The sequence below is a fragment of the Heterocephalus glaber genome, unplaced genomic scaffold (assembly GCF_053883595.1).
Source record: "Heterocephalus glaber isolate CG9 unplaced genomic scaffold, H.glaber_assembly_v1.0 deba00001150, whole genome shotgun sequence".
Taxonomy (NCBI): domain Eukaryota; kingdom Metazoa; phylum Chordata; class Mammalia; order Rodentia; family Bathyergidae; genus Heterocephalus; species Heterocephalus glaber.
Genome location: NW_028258204.1, coordinates 412,201 through 435,380, shown reverse-complemented (window position 1 = coordinate 435,380; position 23,180 = coordinate 412,201). Strand labels below are relative to the sequence as shown.

General features: G+C 41.8%; 1 protein-coding gene across 1 annotated transcript in view; it reads left to right on the top strand.

The window, feature by feature from the left end:
* Frmpd2 (FERM and PDZ domain containing 2) overlaps window positions 1-23,180 on the top strand; it is a 145,515-nt gene that overhangs the window by 29,125 nt on the left and 93,210 nt on the right. The window contains 2 exon segments of the mRNA XM_087210584.1: window positions 10,987-11,061; window positions 16,489-16,645. Coding sequence (XP_087066710.1) covers window positions 10,987-11,061; window positions 16,489-16,645 — 232 coding nt within the window.

Here is a 23,180-nt window from a genome sequence, read left to right as displayed (position 1 = left end):
GGTCCCTGGATCCCACAGGATGGGATATATGGATAGGTCTTCAGATTTGGGGAGCAGTCGCAAAAAGAAGCACAGGGATCTCCACATTTCTGTATACACAATCTTCTGAAGTTAGATAGAAATATTCTGCTCATGTTTTCTTGCCTTTAAAAGAGAAGAGCATTTGGAAGCAGAGTTAGCCAGGTGAGGCCTGGCCTTTTCCTTTTGGCTGGTCACTTAGCAGAACTGTCCCAGCCCTAGCGGGGGGCCAGCCTCTAGGCACATCATCAGAGAGGCAGGGACAGACACAATTTTACTGCACATGGTAGTCTGGCCTCCATATATGCTCCCTTTCAAGAGGACAGAGGCGACTTTAAAGCTTTCCGTACAACTGAGCCTGGAGGCCGAGGACCTCACCTTCAGGAGACTCCCACAGTGGGGATAGGGACACTGCTCACGGGCCTCTCCCATGCTCAGCCTTGTGTACCAGGCTCTGTCAGTGCCCTCCTCCCCTAATAGAATGTGGAAAGATGATTGGAAAGGCAGACACCATCTGGGGACAAAACTGAAGAAAACTTTCTCCTCCCAGTCCTCCACGGAGAGCACAGAATGGATTTGATCCATTTGTGTGCTGTGTTCATAAGTGCTAAAGGACACTGGTTTTTGTGTCCCCCTTGATGGCCTGGGTAGAGTGGCTGATGCTGTCTCTGCCTGCCTTGGGTGTGGGATGAGCTGGAGAGAGCTGTCAGCTCTGAGCAAGCACACTGGGACCCTTCTCAGGGTGTGAGTTTGTTAAGCAAAATCCTTTCCCTATCTAATTATAAAGCAAACATTTCCTCCTCCATCTGCCTAGTGGAGCCAACACACTTGTGTTTTGATGCATTCACCCTGCTCTTTATTCTTCTCATTCATATGCCTATACGTCTGCATACAGACTTAAAGGTGGACTTTTATCATGCATGTGCTTTCATTGTACATCACTAAAATTTTGAAAACGAATTTTGATGCAATACATATAAAATTAAAACTCTCCTCTCCATCAAATATATACCAAATACACACAAAATCTATACACGTACATCTACTATACATGAAATACACACAAAATCTTTATGTACACACTTAATGCATATTTTCCATCAATGCTCTATTATTCAACATGCTAATTGCCTGCAGTATGGAACTATTATAAACAATACTGAGATTAGGGTTTTCTGATGTGAATCATTAGCTGTATTTCTGCTTAATTCATTATGGGTCTGACTTCCTAGGTGGAATTACAGGTTGAAGATAACAAGTGGCTTAAACTTTGTTGCTACATACAGTATTAAGGATTTACTCCACAAATACCCACTGGATTATTTAATCATAGCTCTTGGATCTTCTATTTCATTTGGAAAAAGGGAGTCCGTTAACTGGTGGCAGCCTGCTGGCTGGGTCACAGGTCCCTGGCTCTGCCCATGCATCACCTCGCACTGGCGCAGACTGGTCAGTGGCCCAGGTGAGTAAGGCTATGTATCATCTTGTCTGAAAGGTACCCAACCATGTAAATCCAGAGCAGCCTGTTCAAGGTTAACTTGCTGTTTTCCAGACTTCCTCAACCACTGAAGCGTTTTTCCCACAGCACTCAAGATTGTGATGTGTTATTAAATCATTTTTTTTTGGTTTGGCTGTTGAAATTGTACTGGTTGCATCCTGTATTTCCCCCCATTTAGCATTATAACATTCTCCAGACAATTGCAAGTGATTTTTGAATATGACCTGTGAGAGTGGCCTGAGAGTCCACATTATTAAGGTTCTACAGTCTTTAGGAAATCGTTTACCATAGAGGAACTCATCTCCCCACTCAACCCCTGCAAGTCTGCACTGAATAGAATTAGGAGAAGGATTTGTCCTGATTATTTAGGATGCTTTTTAAAGATAAATTCTCAAAAGTGGAATTCGAAGGTGAAGGCTATGAATTGTGAATCTCTTGGTGAATATCCTGGTATTATTCAACTTTCCTGTTGCTGGGCACAACACCCAACCTCCGCAAGTTAAAGAAGGAGAGGTTTAGTTTGGTTTATATTTTAAGAAGATTCAGAACATGGTCAGCTGGCTCCAAGGGAGGAACATCATGGCAGAAGGGTGTGGTGGAAGAAAGCATACTCATTTCATGGGAACTGACTGTTCCTCAAGTCATGAGGATTACTCCAAAGCCACGAAACTAGGACTGAGATAATGATCAACTTGGCCCAAGCCTACCACAGCCCTCCATCAATCTGCTCTGTTCTTTTGTGAAGGGGCTAATCTGATCCTCTTCTTCAGAGTGGCACCTCCAGCTACTCAAGGTGGAGTCCTTTCCCTATCTTTCTTCAATATCCAATTAAGAAAATTCATAGTGTTGCTTTGGTTGTAATTTCCATTATCATGAAAGCAAGGACCTACTCTAGCTGGTGCCTCTTTGAGAGGAAACCAGCAACAGCAAGGCAGGATGAACAGGGAAGGCACTGTGGAAGCCCCACTGTTAACAGAAAATGGAAACAGACATTGTTATTTTATTTTTTACAGATCCAAGATGCCCTTGACAACATTATGCACATCCACCTGTTTCCATTCTGGGTACTCTGTATTTTAGTTGTTGAGAGCAAAGACTCAGGAGCAAACAGACTCATGCATTCATGTTTCCACTCCTGGCTCCAAAATGGGAACTTGGGCAGGTTCCTTAGGTCAGAACAATTTGTCTCTCAGACATATTCAATGGAAGAATTTGTCCCTGGATAGTTGTACTAAAGTGTACTAAAACCAAATATCTAAACATTATATTCATTAATAAGACATTGTTCTGAGTGCCTGAGGAGACCCCCACCACCACAAAGAGGAGATGGGAACCTTAATTCATCCCACCTGTGGAGCAGGTTGTAGGATCACTGACTTTCATCATGAGTGTCTTAGTTACTTTTCTCATTGCCAAGACAAAATATTCAACACTCAAAGTTAAAGGAGGAAAGGTTTATTTATCTTACAGTTTGTAGAGGTTTCAGTTCATACTTGGCTGGCTCCAAGGCAGGCTGGCATGGCAAATGGATACTGCAGAGGAGAAACTGTTCATGGCAGGCAGAAGGCACCAAGGCAAACAAGGTACCTTTGCACCTTTTTTCTGCCCCCTTTAAGTACTATCTAGGCTACTAGGATTAGGGTGGTGCCAAACCAATCAGTGGACTGATTTAGTAATCACCCATCCTTAATCCTAGCATTGCACCATGAATCAGTCACACACTCTAGATCTAGCCACTTCTGAAAAAGCCCCACCTATGACCACATAAGGGTTTGAGGGGACATCTACACACAAGCCATAACAATGGGAAAGCATTTTGGGACATGTCTGTGAGAGACATAGATCGGGTTATTTGTTCCTTAGTGTGTATTTTTTAAACAATTGTAACCTTGGGTAACTGTGTCCTGAAGTTGTGGTCTTTTTAAAAGTATAATTTAAAATTTATAATTTTCCTTGTCCCCTTTCTGCCTATCTTTATTTCTTCTGTCCTACCTCATTCTGATACATGCAGTAAAAGAGAAATTAAAGCATTAGTTTCATTTTGATTTTGCCACATAAATTTGGGTCACTACGATATAACATTAATACCATTTCCCTCTCATGGTCCTGTACTTTGCTTTACAGTTTTTCCAATAGGACTTGATGTTTTGGACACATACACTACTGGAAGTGACATGCAATGGAAGTTGCCATCATTAGGGGTAACATGAGCATGCTGAAAACCAGAGACTGGATGTTGTTATCCATAGCTAGAGTCCTAGTGAAGGGTAGAGTCAGGCAGAACTGTGCAGTGGAAAATATTCAGGAAAGTTTGGGCAGAACAGTCACTAGTAATTTGCAAATAACCAGTAGCTGGTTGAGGGCATTGTAGATACTAAAACCCTTATTTCCTTCTCCAGAGAATGGCTGTGGTGATACTTGATTTTGTGACTAAATAGGACTCATCCATTCACAAGTAATGACCTGGAGCTGTACAACACTGAGCTGTGTGAGCACAGTGTAAAAATGTGCTTGTGTGCTTTGCAACCATAATGGTAGATGTCAACTATGGTATGGGATGAAATTCCTGTATAGCAGTAGACTTTTCTCTGTGACTTTCATAGACCATAAAAATAAAAGATGGACCCACATTTCAGGAAAATATTGAATTTTCCAGGAAAAAAGAATTCACATTCAGGGACAAATTGCTCAGCTGACCCCATTACTTGATCTTCTTGCCCCCTATTTTCTCCTGTGAAAAACATAGCTATTCTAGTCTCTTGTGATTATTGTGAAGACTAAATAATAATGAAATAATTCCTGGGAAATGCTTACAGGATGTTTAGTCAGTTTAAGAATTTTGGGATTCCCCTAGAACTGAAGTATCATATCCCTCTTGCTATAATTAAAAAATGAAAAAATTTAATACAAAGCAAGTTTAAAAAGTAAGCAAGTCTAGCAAAAGCCTCTTTATTCTCATGAAGATTACATTAATGGTTTAAAATAATTTTTCTGAAATATCAAATTAAATTCTTTAAGAGAATTCACCTAATTGTTTTGGGGTGTCCCTGCTTCCTAAGTTAAAAGAAAGTGACTCAGTGTCTGGAAGTTTAAACCACAGGATTTGCAGGCAGCATCTGATCTCTGCAGAGATGATTTATCAACAGAACCAAAGTCAGCAATGAGCCTGAGAGATATGGACAAAAGCTGTAATTTGTCCTTGTTTTGTGACTCTGTCTGGGGGTAGAGAGTCTGAACAGGAAGTGGACTCTCTGCTGGTAAGAAGAGATGAAGAACCAGATCTCACAAAGGAAACCCTTCTGAAAGGGGTTGGAGGTGCCTAGAGCAAGATGTCTGCACTGTGGGTCCATGTGTGTCTGCCTTCTGATGAGGACTGGAGCTTTCCAGGTGGAGGGAAAGAGCAGAATCCAGGCTGGAGATGTGACTGCCATCCAGACACAAAAATATTTATGTTAGGTTTATGCTGCAAACCCGAAGGATATAGATGGCCACTGTGTCTCCAGCTCTGGCTGACTGTTGGCAAATCTGGACAGGGGGAGCCTCTCAAGGCCTTGTGCACAGTGAGAAATGCCAACCATGACAGACCATTTTCTTTGTGGAGAGTTCACGGGTCAGCTGGCTTAGACAGTGATGAGGGTGATCTGGAAGGTTGCTTTCTGTGCCTGAGCCTCATCTCTCCAACTACAACAGGAAGAGGTTGGACCATTAGCCTGTGACACAGCTAGGAAAAAGAATCCTGTGTCTGAGATGTCCCAGGAGACTCTGAGTGAAAAATAAAGTTTAGGCCCCAGTGCTGAGGAGCAGAGCTGCTCCCAGTGCAGAGGAAGTGTACATTTTGGGCCACCGCCCCCCCCCCCGAGTGCTGAGGAAGTGAGCCACATAGGCACCAGCAGCACACCCACCCCAACACTCTTGAAATGAGATGACATGTAAACAAGTCTCAAAACCAGACTTGCAGATCACCTAAAGCAACCCCAAAGGTGAACAAGACGGAACAATCTGATACTAAACCACCTGGATGCCCTGAACTGGCAACAAAAGAGGATCTGGAAAACATGAAATCAAAAATAATTTCTCAGATAACAGCAGAGATTGTGCCCCTAGTGCAAGACATGATTAATAAACCTAGAGCAGACATGGATTAAAAAATAGAGGAGCTGAGGAACATGATGGAATCCTAAATAGGAAATAAATGGAATCCATAAAACAGATGCAAACAGATTTCCAGAAGATTAAAAACTCCATTGAAAGTTTACACAGTAGAATGAGCCAATGTGAGGACAGAATTTCAGGTATAGAAGATAAGATTGCAATTAGTGACCAGGAAAAGAAAAATTTCTTTAAAATAGTAAGGGACCATGAGAAATCAATCCAGCAGCTGCTAGATGATACAAAGAAGAATGACATAAAACTGAATGGAGTCAATGAAGAAACAGGAGAGTGATGTTCACAGAAAAAACTGTTTACAGAAGTGATGGCAGAAAACTTGCCAAGCAGGGGAAAAGAACTTGACATACAGATAAGGGAGGCACATAGGACTCCAACTAACCTTGATCAAAAAAAAATCTACACATAGGCATATAATTGTTAAGATTCCAGAAACCCAACAGAAGAACAAAATTCTACAAGCAATTAGAGAAAAGAAACAAATCACATGCAAAGGAAAGCGCATCAGAATCACAGCTGACTTCTCAACACAAAGCCTCAAGGCAAGAAGAGCTTGGAGTGACATATTTCAAGCCCTAAAGAAAAACAGCCTCCAACCCAGATTGACGTACTCTGCAAAACTCTCTTCCAAAATTGATGGAGAAATAAGATACTTTCATGATAAAGAGCACCTTAGAAACTTCATCAATATCAAACCAGCACTCCAAAAAAATTTTAGACAATATCCTAGGAAAAGACAAGGAGGATCACAACCCCAGGAAACCCAGCAGAATGAATCCATTGGGCATGATAAGAAATTAAATGCAAAGGGGGAGAATCCAACAAAAAGAAAAAGTCATGACAATGATAAGTCAATATGTATCAGTAATAACCATCAATGTTAATGGTCTCAATTCACCAATCAAAGGAAACAGATTAGCAGAATAGGTCAAGAAACAAGATCCAACAACATATTGCATACAAAAAACACATTTATTCAAAAAGAAACTCATAAACTGAAAGTTAAAGGGTGGAAAACAATACTCCCTGTGACAAGAACCCACAAAAAGCAGGAGTAGCTATCCTCTTTGCAGATCAAGTGGATTTCAAACCAACACTGATTAAGAGAGACAAAGAAGGACACTACATCCTTGTAAAGGGAAGAATCCAAGAGGAAGAGATGACAATCATAAATATCTATGCACCAAACACCAGTGCACCCAACTATATAAAACAAATACTAACAGACATGAAAAATTATGTAAGCACTAATAAAATAGTAGTGGGGGACCTCAATACCCCACTGTTACAAAAAGATAGATCAACTAGACAAAATATAAGCAACAAAATACCAGAACTCAATTGAGCTCTTGAACAAATGAACTTAACAGATGTTTACAGAGTGTTCCAACCCACAAAGTTAAAATACAATTTCTTTTCAGCTGCACCCACATTGTTCACCAAAATAGACCACATACTCATTCATAGAACATGTTTAAGTAAGTGCAAAGGAATTGAAGTTATCCCATATATATTTACAGACCATAGTGTAAAGAAATTAGAGATCAATAGCAAAAGAATCCGTAAGAATTTCGTAAACACATGGAAACTGAGCAACACACTTCTGAATAAACAGTGGGTCACAGAGGAAATTAAAGAAGAAATCAGACAGTTCCTACAATTAAATGACAATGACAACACAACATATTGGAATTTAAGAGACACAATGAAAGCAGTCTTATGGGGGAAATTCATAGCAGCGAATACTTAGGAATACAGAGTGAACCCAATTAAACAATATGATGCTGAACCTCAAGCTTCTAGAAAAAGAAGAGCAGGAGAAACCCAAAGCTCATACAAGGGAGGAAACTATAAAGATCAGAGCAGAAATCAATGCAATGGAGACTAAGAGAATGATAGAAAAACTCAATGAAGCAAAGAGTTGGTTCTTCAAAAGAATAAACAAAATTGACAAACCCTTAGCCAACCTTATCAGAAAAAGGAAAGAAAAGGCCCAAATCCATGGAATTAGGAATGAAAAGGATGAAATTATAACAGACCCAGCAGAAATTCAGAGGATCATCCATACTTGCTTCGAGAACCTATACATGAATAAGGTGGAAAACACAGAAGAAGTGGACAGATTCCTAGATATGTGTGAATTATCAAAGTTGAAAGAAGACCTAAAAATTCTAAACAACCTGATATCAATCAATGAAATTGAAAATGTAATTAAAAATTTACCAACTAAGAAAAGCCTGGGTCCTGATGGCTTCACTGATGAATTCTGCAAGAAATTTAGAGAGGAGCTACTGCCACTACTATTTAAACTCTTCAGTGAAATTTAAAGGGAAGCAATACTCCCAAATTCATTCCTGAAGCAACCATCATCTTGAACTCCAAAGCAGAGAAAGACCTAACCAAAAAAGAGAACTATAGGCTAATCTCATTAATGAACATACATGCAAAAATCCATCATAAGATACTGGCAAATAGAATGCAGAAGATCATCAAGAAGATCATACACCCTGACCAAGTGGGATTCGTCCCAGGGATGCAGGGATGGTTCAATATATGCAAATCAATAAATGTAATACACTGTATCAATACAGCCAAGGAGAAAAAACCATATGATCATCTCAATAGATACAGAAAAAGCATTTGACAAAATCCAACATGCATTTATGATAAAAAAAATCCCTACAGAATTTGGAATAGATGGTCTCTCGCTCAATCTGATAAAAGCCACTTATGAAAAACCAACAGCCAATATCATGCTAAATGGTCAAAAACTGAAATCCTTCACACTAAAATCAGGAACAGGACAAGCATATCCACTATCACCACTCCTGTTAAATATAGTTTTGGAAACATTAGCCATGGCAATTAGACAAGAGAAAGAAATAAAAGAAACAAAGATAGGAAACAAAGGAGTCAAATTGTCATCATTTGAAGATGACATGATACTTGATATAGAAGACCCCAGGAACTCCACCAAAAGTCTTCTAGACTTAATAACCAAATTCAGTAAACTAGCTGGATACAAGGTCAACACACAAAAACCAATAGCTTTCCTCTACACGAACAACAGATTGACTGAGAGAGAAATAGGGTAAACAATTCCTTTCACAATAGCATCCAAAAAACTGAAATACCTAGGAATCAACCCAACGAAAGAAATGAAACACCTCTTCTCTGCAAACTATAGCACTCTGAAAAGAGAGTTTGAAGACGTTATCAGAAAATGGAAAGACATCCCTTGCTCCTGGGTAGGAAGGATCAACATAGTGCAGATGGCCATATTTCCCAAACTGCTATATAGATTCAATGCAATCCCAATTGAAATTCCAGCAGCATACTTCACAGACCTAGAAAAAACATTCAAAAAATTCATTTGGAACAAGAAGAGACCCAGAATAGCAAAAGCAATCCTAGGCAACAGAGACATGGCAGGGGGTATCACAATCCCCAACTTGAAACTGTACTGCAAAGCTACTGTGACAAAAACAGCATGGTACTGGCAAAGAAACAGACCTGAGGACCAATGGAACAGATTAGAAGACCTAGAAACAATGCCAGACACACTCAGCCACCTCATCTTCGATAAAGGAGCCAACACCCTCACTGGAGGAAAGATAGCTTCTTTAATAAATGGTGCTGGTAAATTGGGTTTCAACTTACCAAAGATTAAAACTAGACCTACATCTCTCACTATGCACTAGAGTAAAATCAAAAGGGATTAAAGATCTAAATATTAAAACAGAAACTCTGAACTGGCTGGAACAGAGGTTAGGTAGAACTCTTGAAGACACTGGTGTGGGAAAAGGTTTTATCAACAAAACCTCAGTTGCCCGTGAACCAACACAATCAACAAATGGGATCTCTTCTTATTAAAAAGCTTCTGCACAGCCAGAGAAACTACCAACAGTGTGAATAGACAATCTACTATGTGGGAAAAAAAATCTTCACTTGCTGTTTCTCAGACAAAGGTCTACTATCTTGAATCTATAAAGAACTTAAAAAAATCAGACCTCCCGCATTTTAAGACCCAATCCAAAAATGGGCATCTGAAATGAGCACACATTTCTCACACAAAGAAGTAGAGATAGCAAATAAACATATGAAAAAATGTTCAACATCACTGGTCATTCGAGAGATGCAAATGAAATCAAGGCAGAGATTCCACCTCACCCCAGAAAGAATGACTGTTATCATGAAATCAACCAATAACAAATGCTGGCAGGGCTGTGGGGAAAGAGGAACCCTGCTCCACTGCTGGTGGGAGTGCAGGCTGGTGCAACCACTGTGGAAATCAGTATGGAGATACCTCAAAGAACTAGGACTGGAAGTCCCATCTGACCGAGCTATTCCCCTGCTGTATATCTTCCCCAGAGAATTAAAAGAATCATACCACAGTGATATATGTGCACCCATGTTCATAGCCACACAATTTGTAATAGCTAAAACTTGGAAGCAGCCCAAATGCCCATCAACTTGAGACTGGATAAAGAAAAAAATTTTTTTAAGAGAAATGTAGTACTACTTAGCCATAAAAAAATGAGAAATTAGAGACATTTATAGCTCAATGGATGGACATTGAGGCGATACTCTTAAGTGGAATAAATAGAACACACATGTATAAATACCGAATAGTTTCTCTAGTGTGAGAAACTGAAAGTGCAAATAAGGACTAAAAGGTATAATAGATAATGTGAAATAGCAAGAAAAGGGGCAAAGCAGAAGGGGAATTGGGAGGGATCAGGGAAAGAAAGGAAGGGAATGGAATTAATATAAGAAAATGAAAAATGGAAACCAAATCTTTGTAAATAGGGAGGAGTGGAGGGGTTGAAGGGAGGGCTGGGGAAGGGGGAAAAAATAAGAACCAAGAGAGATTATGTAAAGGTGCAAATTTCCAATGATGAATGTCATTATATTGTATGCCTAAAATGTACCAACAAAATTAATTTAAAAAGAGAAAGGTAATCATGGCACCTCTCCCCTTCCTAAAAAAAAAAAAAGCAAAAAAAGTTTAGAATAGTATTACTCTACTGTATCATACACATAATAACTGTGTTCCAAGTACTGCTTTAGATAAGCCACAAATAAAGGATTCATTGGGTCAAAAAAGGAAAGAAAAATGCTAGCAAGTCAGAGGTGTGGATCTGTTCCATAGTAAGAGAATCTGCTTAGCTAAGTGTTTCCTAAACTGCTTTGGTGGCAATAGACATTGCTCAGTACATTTTCCTGGAGTGCTTGGAGGCTCATCATCTAAAACTGGGGTGCCCTTGCCTATCTTTCCTAACTTGGTCTTTTTCTTGCTCCAGGCCACTCAGCAGCTCCTGGAATATGGGCTTCTGGTTCACCGGGTATCCCCAGAGAAGAAGAGGCTGGAAGTTGAGGTGGGCTTGAGGGTCTGTGCCAAAGGTGTCATTGTTTACGAAATAAAAAACCATAGCAGAATTGGAACTTTATGGTTTCCAAGGAGAGAAATTGGGAAGATTTCGACTTATGTGAGTGTGACACAGTTGATCAATGACCTGTGCTTCATTTTCCTGTGATCAGCTGCCCATTTAACAGAGTGACAAGTCACGTGAAGTGTGCCCACAGCCTGGCAGCCATCACTCACCCTAAGTTCTGATGCATTGGGGGAGCATTTGGAAGACATCTGCCAATCACTTCTCAGACTTTTGGCTAAGATGAAGTGTGAAAGCCAGGGGATTTGGAGAGGCATCCAGCAGGCCATTTCTCCCTACTCTTCCTGGTCAGGCCCTTACAAACTCGCACAAACAGCCATCAGCCTAAAGGGCAACATTCTCCCCCTGGTCAAGTTTCTGGAAGTTGTAGACCCATCCCTGTGGAGAGCAAAGCTGGAGGTGGGAGATGAAGGTGGGGAGTGAGTTGCAGGGGGGTTGGGATCTGGAAGGTTTGGTAACATCTTCCTTGGGTTCGAATTTCCCTTGCTCTCATGTGCCGAGACACCTGGTCTGTCTCTCAAGGATCACAGGTTGCTATGGGACACTGAGTACTGCAAACTTTTGATGGCCATTGAGAGTTTAAAAGCCTTTAAAAAGAAGGTCTCTATTAAACACAACATTTGAAATTGTACTTGCACACCATTTGTGAGAGTATTTATACCTCCTGAGTTTAGTTACAACCCATTTGGCACTGGTACCCTGATGGTGCTCTGTCCCTGCCTTCCATGGGTTGTCCAGGTCAGAACTAACATTATTTCAGTGATTATTTAATTTTTAATTTTTATTTTTATTAGTCCATGTTTGCAGCACACAATGATTACATTCATCATGGGGGAGTTGGTACATGTACATATTCAGTGATGATTTTAAGACAAAGTGCTCTGATTTGTGGCAGTGGACAAATTCCATTTTTCTTCCTATTTAATTCTCTCCTATGTAAATTTTTTTCCTACTAACTAGATCACTGTTTTTATTGTCATTTGATTTAATTTCCAAAGTAGAGTACAATTGTTTTTATTCATTCTCTGAATGTTTCTTTCGTGTCTTCCATCCTGGCTTTTTAAGTTAACATACTGTCAAAGTATGATTTGTAATAGAATTTCACAATAAATTCTCATTTGTCTTCAGGGAAAGAAAGGTTACATCTAAAAATAGATAACAATTGCACACAATTTGAGTTCATTAAAGTGGCCTGTATATTACCAGGAAACAGACATTTTATCAGATTTTTTTACCAAATTTAAACATAAACAATATTTATATTCATGAATTTTCAGATTTTAATTACTTGAATTACTGCAATTAAAAGATCTATGAAGAATTTGAATATTGAATTAATTCATTCCTTTTGCATTATTTCTTATTTTCTTCACTACATGCTTCACGGTTCTAATTTTTAATGTAATTTGTTTTAAAACATTCATAAAAATGCAGATGCCTTAAATAGTAATTTTTAAAAATATAATTTTTTGGAGCTGAAAATTCAACAGTTCCTTTAAGTAGGTGCTTTCCATATAAATTGGTTTAATTTTTACAAACATTTATTTTCCCCACCCCCAAGGGGAATTTCTTTCTTAAAGGTGAGAAGTAATCGTGTTCACAAGGCAAATGCAGTGCTTTACAAAAACTACTTAATTGGGGTTTCCCTCCCCCGATGTTCGTCTTCTTTCTTGGCAGGAACAACTTATTTTATGGAACTATTATCCCATGGAGTCCTGTCACAAGCTGCTTGCCACCAACCAGGCAGTGGCCACAGAAAACCACTTGAACTTTTTTATGCTTCTGCAACCACAGAATTGGGGACTCTGTGAGTAGCAGGAGAATTAACACAGGAAGCTGGTTTCAATTTTGTTTATCAGTAGCTGAAGCCGAGATGCTTCCAATAGTCACAGATCCTTCATCTTGTCAGCCTGCACGGAAGCGGCCCAGGACACAGGGGAAGATGCCATCTTCAAACAATATGATTCTTAGGTGTGTCAGTGTTTACACCACTGATGCATGGTTTGATTATTCAATCAAAAGGTGTCCCTTCCAGAACAAGGAGCCGGACCATGTCGGTGACTGTTCTTGGTTGTTAGCACTGGTTAAAATCTCCAGAGAGAAATGCAGGAAGCAGAGGAGATACAGGCTATGCAGGGCCATGTTTAAGAAAAGACAGGAGGAAGACAAGTTCCAGCTCAGCCTGGGCAGCTTAGTGACTTAGCGAGACCCTGTCTCAAAAATAAAAACTCAAAAGGGCTGGGGACCGTGCTGAATATGAAGGGTCTGGGTTCAATTCTCAGTACTGAAAAACAAAAAAGATACAAAGTTACAAAGTTACAAATACAAACTACCACATGAAGGAGAATGTTTATTCAGAATGAGAAAAGAAAATACAATTTAGAATTTTAAAAAGCTGAGCAAGTACTGTACCTATCACAACAGCCAGAATATAATTCTTTTATTAACTTGCCAACAAAGTTCTACTATACTTTTTTCCTTTTCAAATTTTTGATGGCATATTCTTTGGTTGTTTTCTTCATGGGAAACACTTGTAAAATAATTTTCTCTAGAGAGAACTTTCTTCTGGCATGGCTGCTTGAAATTTGGTTTTGTTATGGACAGCAGGCATAAAACATGCAGTTTTGTACAGAGATGCACTTGATCTTTGTAGTGTTGCTGCAGGTTTCTTTGCTACAAATTCAGGACATCTTTTTTCATTAGTATGTGTTTGCAGTATATAATGTTACACTGCTTGTGCGAAGGTGGTACATGCACATAACACATCTTAATTCCTTTTTCATCCCCTTTCTCCTCTTTTTTCACCCTCCCTCCATCTCTTGATCCTCTTCCCATTTGAGAGAGATCTATCTCTACTTCCTATTACCTATTCTGCTCTTTATTTATAATTTGACTTTCTCATATAAAAGAAACCATGTGATATTTAAGTTTGTGCATTGGATTTATTTTACTTAACATTGTGGCCTCAAAGTGCATCTGGTTTCCTACAAATGACTCAAGTTTATCTTTCTTTATGGTAGAGTAGTACTTCATTGTGTATGAATACCACAATTTCTTTATCCACTCATCTGTTGATGAACATATAAGCTGCTTCTAAGATTTAGTTATTATGAATTGTGCTGCTATAAATGTGGGTATGCATGTATCCCTGTAATATGATGTCTTTAACCCTTTCAGAAAGATAATTAGAAAGGTAATAGTTGGGTCCAGTGAAATTTCTAATTTCAATTTTTTGAGGATTCTCCATACTGATTTCTATACTGATCTCTGAACTAGTTGTACTGGTTTATACTCCCACCAACAAAGTAGAAGAGTTCTTTTTTTCCCGTATCCTCATCAGCATTTGTTATTTGATTTCTTGTTGAAAGCCATTCTTTCTGGAGTGAGGGTATCTTTAAAATATTTGTGTGCGTGTGTGCGTGTGTATGTGTGTGTGTGTGTGTGTGTGTGTGTGTATGGTTCTGGGGGTGGAACTCAATGCCTCACACATGATAGGTAAGCTCTCTACCACTGAGTTACACCTCCAGCCCCAAATGCAGAAAATCTAGTATTTATTTTGTGCGGTGCCCATTAAAAAGAAGAAAAATTGTATGTGGTGTATTGATAATGGGATGTGTCCAATTATAGAGCATATCACTGATAGGGCAGACCTCACTTGATTGGATGCTTTGGGAACTAAATGATAGTTTTCATGTCTGATGATTGCAGAAATTTCCCTCAGACAGCTACTGACTCTTTATAGCTCCAGCTCCTTTAGGGGCTGGGTACTGCAGGGCATGGTCAGTTTCACATGGCTGCTGGCCCTGAACCTGGGTGAGCTGGCCCAGAGGAAGGGGTACTCTGAGATGTCTGGCAACAAAGCAGCCACTGCAAAAGACTGCATGACACAGATAAATCCTTCTAAATCTAAACTGAATGTGGTCCCATCTCAACCCTCTTCTTGCAGTGATCTGCTCCCACTCCAGCCGGCACTACCCAGTGTGTGGCTGCGACGTAGGAAAGACTACGTGTTAGAAACCTTTCCACTACTATAACAAGATGACTGAGATAATTAACTTGTACAAAGAAAAGGCTTATTTGGGCTCACAGTTTTGGAGATTCCAGTTCAAGATCAATTGGCCCCCTGGCCTTGAGTCCACAGTGAAGCAGCACAGAAGGGTAGGGGATGTAAAGAACAAAGCCACTTACACCATGGCTGGGAAGCAAAGAGAGGAAGAGACACGGTCCTGGGTCCCAGGATCTCATTGGCACCATACTCTGCGGACCCAAGGACCTTCCTCTAGGTGCCCACAGGCTCCACTACTCCAAATACTGCCACTCTACAAAGTCTTTGACATATGAGCCTTTGGTGGAGATTCCTGATCTAAACTCTAGCAGGAGGAAAGGAGGGGAAAGTAAGCCAGTGGGCTTTCCAGATGGTGGTGGACGCATCTTCCTTCCCACATTACACAAGAACCTGGAGACACGTGGCCAGGCCTCCCAGGAAAGGGCTGCTTTATGAACTCTGGGAAAACCTCCCTGTGCCTGGAAGAACATTGCTGTTCTGCAGAGATGCAGCAAAACAGATAGACAGACAGAGAGCAGTAATAAAACTGCTGGGGATGAGCTACTGAAAGTGGTAAAGTGGTGGCCACGGCTTGATAGAAGCCCCAGGAACAACTATGCTGCAGCTGCAGGAGCACAGGAGAGGCTTGTTCGCATGTGCTGAGAGGCCTGAGCCTGGAGTTCTGCATCATCTCACTCACAGAGCAGCTTGTTGCCAGGATGTTTGCCTGAAGATATGAGTTTCCCATTAAATGATGTTATCCTAGTGGCACTAAGTAGAAATCAATTCCACCGTGAGGACTGTTTTCAGCTTGCTTTATGTATTTATAGACAGCATCTCACCATGTAGTTGAGACTGGTCTTGAACTCACTGGGCTTGATCTCATGGCAATCCCCCTGCCTCAGCCTCCTGAGTGATGGGATTGCGGGCATGTACCACCATACCCAGCTCCATTTTTAACTTTATGACAAGAAATCTCATGGCTATCCCACTGTCTGTTCCTCAGAGTGCTGGTGTCTACAAGGAACATTCTATTGAGAGTGTCAAAGAAACTTTGCTCTGTGTGTGTGTATGAATGATTCTTCCTCTTCAGATTTGTTATAGTTATTAGGTTTAAAAAGAGACAATAAAAATTATATAAATTTTTAAAATACTGAATGAAGTTAATATAGAACCTTCAAGCCCGTGTGAAAGTGTAGCAGTGCACCCTGCCCAGGTGTATGAGTGCCAGTACTCTCTGCACTTGTGTGCTGCAGTGGACAGGTGAGCACGGACAATGTACCAACATCTGTGTTTGCTTCCTGCAGCGAAAGAAATTCACCATCACCAGCAGCATCACTTGGAAAAAGCACACATTTGTCACAGATTCAGCCAAGACCTGCACATATTTACTGGGCCTCTGCTCTGCCCAGCATGGCTTGCATGCACAGACAGGCTCTGGGCGGCCTCCCTGCCTCCTAACCGGTGAGCACCTGCTGTATGCTCGACACTTGCTTTGGCATGTTTGTTATTTCACATAATCATTTGTATGAACAGATACAACTGACCCAGAAGCCTTTACAAAGTCTTAAATCTCCCCAGTAATGACAGAGCTATGATAAACATGAAGTATATTTTTTCTCAGATTGGCAAGCATGGTTAAAATCAGTATCAGTGGCAAAATGATACAATATTCCCCGAGTATGATTGGAAATATATATTGAAAGCCTTGAAAAAGTTCATGTTCTTTTGGTCCTGTCATTTTACTTGTAGACAGATATTTACTCCACAGTAATAAATGCAGGAGTGTGAAAAGTTGTTCATGGGTGTTCACTAGAGAATGATTTATAGCAGGGAACATTTGGAAGCAATCTAAATTCTTCTAACGAATGACTAGATACCCACATCACAGAACATCTATATCTGGCAGTGAAAGTAGATTTTGGAGAACGATGACAGGAGAAGCTGCATGAGAGAATCCTAAGTGGGAGGCTGCAGGGTCCTGACGGGATGGAGCGCAGTCCGATGGAATGTTCTCCTGACAGAAACTCCCACTCCTTGGTTCCTGGGAGTTACCAGCACTGTGTACCTATCCGGGTGGCAAGAACAACCAATTAGTTAAATCTTTAATTTTATTTAACTTTTAGCAATTCATAATTTTTGAATTTTATTTTATTAGCACATGTTTGTAGTACACAATGATTACATTCTTTGTGGGGAGTTGGTACATGTACAGAGCATATCTTAATGCTTCTTACTTCTTCTCCTTCCCTTTTGCAAAAGATTCATCTCCCTGTTTCCTATTATCTGTCTTTTATTTTGCTCTTTAATTTATACTTTGGGTTTCTCATATAAGAGAAAATATGTGATATGTGAGCTTCTATGTGTGAGTTTTTTCATTTAACGTTATGGTCTCAAGGTGCATCCATTCTCCTAAAAATGATTCAAGTTGATCCTCTAAATTCCAAACGGCCACGTGTGGCTGTTGTATTGGATAGCATAGGTGCACTTGGTCACTATAACATGTTGTGTTACTATAACAAGTTACTGTAACTCATTATAAACCACAAAGAAAGAACACAGAAATGAACAGGACTGAAGTATCACACCTCATGTCCTTTAGGAGTATGCCTGCAAGCCTGCTTGTCTTGTCTTTTTTTTTTGTATTAAATTCTTTTATTGGTACATTGTAGGTATACAACACAATTACATTTCTCATTGGGAATTGTACCTTTACATAATGCATCTTGGTTCTTATTTTTTCCCCATTCCTAGCCCTCCCTTCACGCCCTCCACCCTTCCCTATTTACAAAGACTTTATTTCCATTTCTCATCATTTTTTCCTTTCCCTTCTTTCCTTTCCCCTGTGCCTCCCACTACCCCTACCCCTTTGGACCTTTTATTCCTATTTTACATTATCGATTATTCATTCTAATAGTTGGTACATTTTAGGTATACAATATAATGACATTCATCATTGGAAATTTGCACCTTTACATAGTCTCTCTTGGTTCTTGTTTTTTTTACATTTCTCAGTATTTATTAAGCTTTCAGTGATGGACATGCATCACTGGCCTAATTAGGAAAGAGACTATTGGTTAAAACATGGCCATGCATAAGACTTAATATTTATTGAGCACATGGGAAATGCCAGGGAGCTATTTACTATTTTCCCTGGCTAAGTACTGATGTGAAGGATCTCCTCTGTGTTCAAAATACACTGTTTTCTCAAACTGCAGCTTTTCAGTAGCCTGATGAGGCAGGAAGCAGTGTAACTGGGAGGGGCAAGAGGGGATCTGGGGAGTTGGGTCTGTGGCAGCATCTTGGCGGTGGGGCTGAACCTTGAGCCTGCCTAATCCACCCCTGTGCTATGGCCTTTCATAATTTGCCAGAGCATCGACTTCTGGCTCAGAGAGACTTGGCTTTGAGCATTAGCTTTATCACAGGTACTGTTGATCTCTGAGCATTGTTTCTTCCTCCATCATGAAAGGGAAGAATAAAATATAGTTCTTGCACTCTTCAGCACTGGGCCTGCATTGTGTGTGTCCCTGGGAGCTCACTACGGATGCAGAATCCCACTCCAGACCTACTGGGTTAGAATCTGCATTTGAAAAACAGCCCAGGTGATTTGAATGCCTCTAAAAGTTGGAGATGGGCTGGCTGGGAAAGAAGCCGTAGACTCAGGCAAGAGCCACTGTGTGACTCTATGAGGCTCACTCCCCCTCTCTGAGCCCTAGTGTCCTTGCTGGACACGCTGGCCAGCTCACTGTGCTGCACGCCAGTGGGACAGTGTGGGTGGTGTTTCCAGCTGGCTGTCTGGCAGCATTCAGGCTGGCAGTGGGTCCCGCCCATGGGGTCTGGTTGAGTGGCAGCCACTTCTGATGGGAATGATGTCACAGGTTCTAGCTGCCCGCCCATGAGCTGGGGGCAACTGGGAAAAAGAACTATTGAGCTTCAGCTTCCAAATACAGAGAGTCCAGGCAGCAGAACCAAACGCACACAGAAATCTCACCGGAAGCACAGGCTGCCGGCTCCAGGAGACTTATGGGGAGCTGCAGATGGGGACACACAGCGTTGGGACCAGACTGCCCTGCTGCTGCAGGATGTGGTGTGTAGACACCACCCATGCAGCATCTATCGCCAATCTCATGACCATAAAACATTTATAGACTCCTTAGCTCACTTGCGAAATTAGTCCTTCCAGGCCCTTTCTATACTCCACCCTCTTAGGAGTGTTCAGGGACCTAACATTCATTTCCATTAAGAAGACTTACATAGGTAATTTCCCTTGCCTTTAGAGACTTTCCCATGAGGAAATCACTGCAAACACCATTTTCTCTTAAATTGTTTTTGATTAGCCCATATTTGTAATACATGTTGATAACATTCATTGTGGAGAGCTGGTGCATGTACATAATGCATCTCATTCTTTTTTTGTCCCCTTGCCCCCCATTCTCTCCTCCCTCCACCACAAGATTCTCCTTTCCATTTACCAAAGATCTGTCTCCCTCTTCCTATTGTTTATCTTTTCTTTAGCACTTTAACTTATTTATACTCTGAATTTCTCATATGGTAGAAACCGTGAGCTATTTAAGCTTCTGTGTCTGATTTATTTCACTTAACATTGTGGTCTCAAAGTGCACCATTTTCCTACAAATGACTCGAGTGTATCCTTCTTTCTGGCAGAGTAGTACTCCATTATATAGAAATACCACATTTTCTTTATCCATTTAGCTGTTGATGGACATATATACATACAGTTTCCAAGATTGAGCTATTATGAGTTCTGCTGCTATAAACACAGGTATCCATTTTCAGTGACCACATAGCTGAGAGCTGCCACCTCCCCATGACCTCATGCTCTATTCTCCCTCCCTATGACTGCCTCTGCCATAGTCTTTGTCTTGTTCAGATGGGACCACCCATGCACCCACTTTGCAGGAAATCGGGAACCTGGCCCTGCACCTTGTCTTCCTACCATAACTGTCACCAAGTGCTCCCACTGGCACTCAAGCCCTCTGAATGTCCTTTTGTCACCTTCAAAGTGGCCATTCAAAAGGACTGATCCAATCATGGTTTTCCCCAGTGGAAACTTGTCCATGGAGCTGTGCTGTTTGGAGAGACAAGCTCACATCCCTCAGGATGACAGACATGTTGCACTGGCCTATGTGGCCCCAGCCCTGGCTTATTTCTTGCTCTCTAGTGGTTGTGCATGCCACCATGACCTCTAGTACATCACACCAGGACTTCTGGGGTCCAAGGCCTCTGGACTTAGCAGCCTCCACCTGCAACACCCTTCCTCACCCTTCTAGGCCCAGCCCACCCAGAGAATTTTGTCTCTGTGAATAAGGTGAAGGACCTCCCCCCTGGAAGGTGTTCCTGATCAGCTGCCTTCAGGACACTCCTTCCTGGTGGGGTGGGCACTCCTCTGGGCAGACCTGTGGCTTCTTGCCTGTAACGTGCTCCTGCTTTTACCTATGCATCTGCCTGGCAGACTTGGAAGCTGGCTTCATGTGGAGCAGCCATGTGTGTAGGGGGATGTGGCTGGTCTGTGACAATCTGTGTAGAAACATAGTGAGTCCATCATCCTGCTCTTTTGATAGTTTGCCTTTTGTATTTCAGTATTGCAAACAATATTGTGATATGCATCACTGGAGGGAATGCTTTTCCACTTCTTGAGTCTTCTGTGAGCCTGCTCTCAGGAGTGTCATTATTGGGTACAAGAGCAGGGCATTTTAAGGCCCTCATTGTGCCTGAGCACCATGCTCAGGTTCCATGTTGTCCCACCTGTTTCCTTGTGTCCTCTGGGAGTAGAAGTCATCAACACTATTTTTGCTCACTTGATAGGTAAAAGTAATTTCTTACTGTTGCTTTGCTCAGCATTTCTTTGATTGTTGGGAAGTTGAACATTTTACAAACACTTCTTAGCCATTCTTCTGCGAACTGTCTCAACAGCTTGTTACTCTGTGGTTACATTTGTTCCCTAAGGAGAAAGAGGACTTGTGAGCTCAAATGCCTCACCTGGGAACTGACTCAGGCAGGAGCTGTCAGCGCTGTGGAGCATGTGGCCCCAGCCTCAGGGAAGCTCTGGGTCTCCCAGGGCCTTGGTAGCTGCCCAGGACCCCACCCCAATGCCCATTTTCTTGTGGTCCTGACATGGCTGTCACCCATGTGCATGAAACACTGCAACTAACCTAGACCTGAGCCCTTGGCATTTCTCAGTTGCTTCCTGGGTGCTATAGTTGTGCCTCGAGTCACCCATACCAGGGAACAGGAGCTGCCCATGCTTGCTCCTTGGAGTGCCACTGGCTTTGGAACTCCCACCCTTCATCCTGTTCCTGAAAGAGCATCAGCTCTTGGCTCCCCACCCTTGTGTCAAGCCCTCTAAACCCTCTCTGAGCTGAGACCTGACCTCCACACTCTCTGTTGAAACCCTCTTCCCCCAGGGTGTTAGCATCCACCATGACAAAGCCCATGGTCTCAGTTTCTTCAGGATTGGTGAACAGAAGGCTAGGCACCCCTGCCATGCTGCTGGTTTTGCCTTGGCATGCCTGACACCTTGTTGTGCAGCATGGACTATAGGGTCTACAGACTCCAGTGGAAATTCTGCTCTACCACTTCCTTCCCTTGGGGCCAGGAGCAAGTTGTAGCTCTCTCAGCCTCAGGTTTCCTTCTCCATAAAGTAGGCACAGTGCTCACCATGGAGAGGAAAAACACACCTGCTCCCACTGTGCCCATCGTGGGCACGCTCTCAGCCAGAGCTGGGTGCCACTAGCACTGATGTCACCATGTGATATCATATTATCATGAATGGCCCAAGCTCTGGAGTGAGATGCTATGCAGTTTGTGCACACACTGTAGCTCCTGTTCCCATCGCCCCCACTTCTCCATCCATTCTTGCCTATTCCACTGTTGGAAAATACTCAAGTTGTTGATTCCCAAGCCTGGTGTTTTCAGTGGGCACAGCCCTGACAATGAACCAGATTCCACCAAAGAGGAGACAGGCTGCTTGAAGGGCCAGAGCCCACCGACACCTGCCAAGGGGCACCATGTCACCGTGGAGTGATAGTGCACACCCACACATGCATATCACGCACCTGGCCACACACACACACACATATCCCCACATCACACATATACATACATGACACCTACTCACACATATATACATGCAGAGAGATATTGCACATGCATCATAAACAAACAAATACCCTGCCATACCACATGCACATACACACAACACATACACATGCACACATACACAGATACCACAAACACACACCCATCCCCACATCACATACACCTCATACACACCCTGTATGCCCCACACCCCATCAACACACAAACGTAGACTCCACACACATGCATACATAGAGAAAAGGAGCCCACAGGCACCATTTGCACTGGTCTTTAGCATGGTTTAGTTCCAGATTTTAGCATGGAACAGATGGTCTGTGGATAACGTTTTCCTTCCTCAAAATATAAAATTGGCTACGGGCAAAGCCTCATTAACTCAAGAGACCTATTGATCAAATCCCAGTTTTTATAAATGCTATGAAGAGTGAAGTGAGGAGTCCCTCACCCCCATGGTCTCAAGTTCAGGATATGACCAGAGTCATTTAGCCAGGCTTTCTGTGTGAAGGGAGAAAGCGAGGTGTCAAAGTGAGGGTCCTACATGGCTACTACACATTCATGTTCCAGGAAATGGGGTCTTAAATGAGATATTATTATCAGGGCAAACTAAGCTGTGTACAGATTAAGGGTTAAGGGGTATAGCACACAGGGCAGAGCCTGATTTGGGGAGCTCTGGCTATTTGAAGTTCCATTTGTTATAAGACCATTTTTGGAGCTAGATCAGTATGGGTTAGAGCAGAACAGAGTAGTGGCAGCTAATCTTACCCAAACCCCCGCTTCTGGCATTCCCAGAAATATTCTGAGTTACCCCCATGGACCAAGCTCCTGGGCTTCCTGTCTGTCAGCTAAGAGGAGGGGAGGGAAGCAAGTGCTAACGAGGAGGACT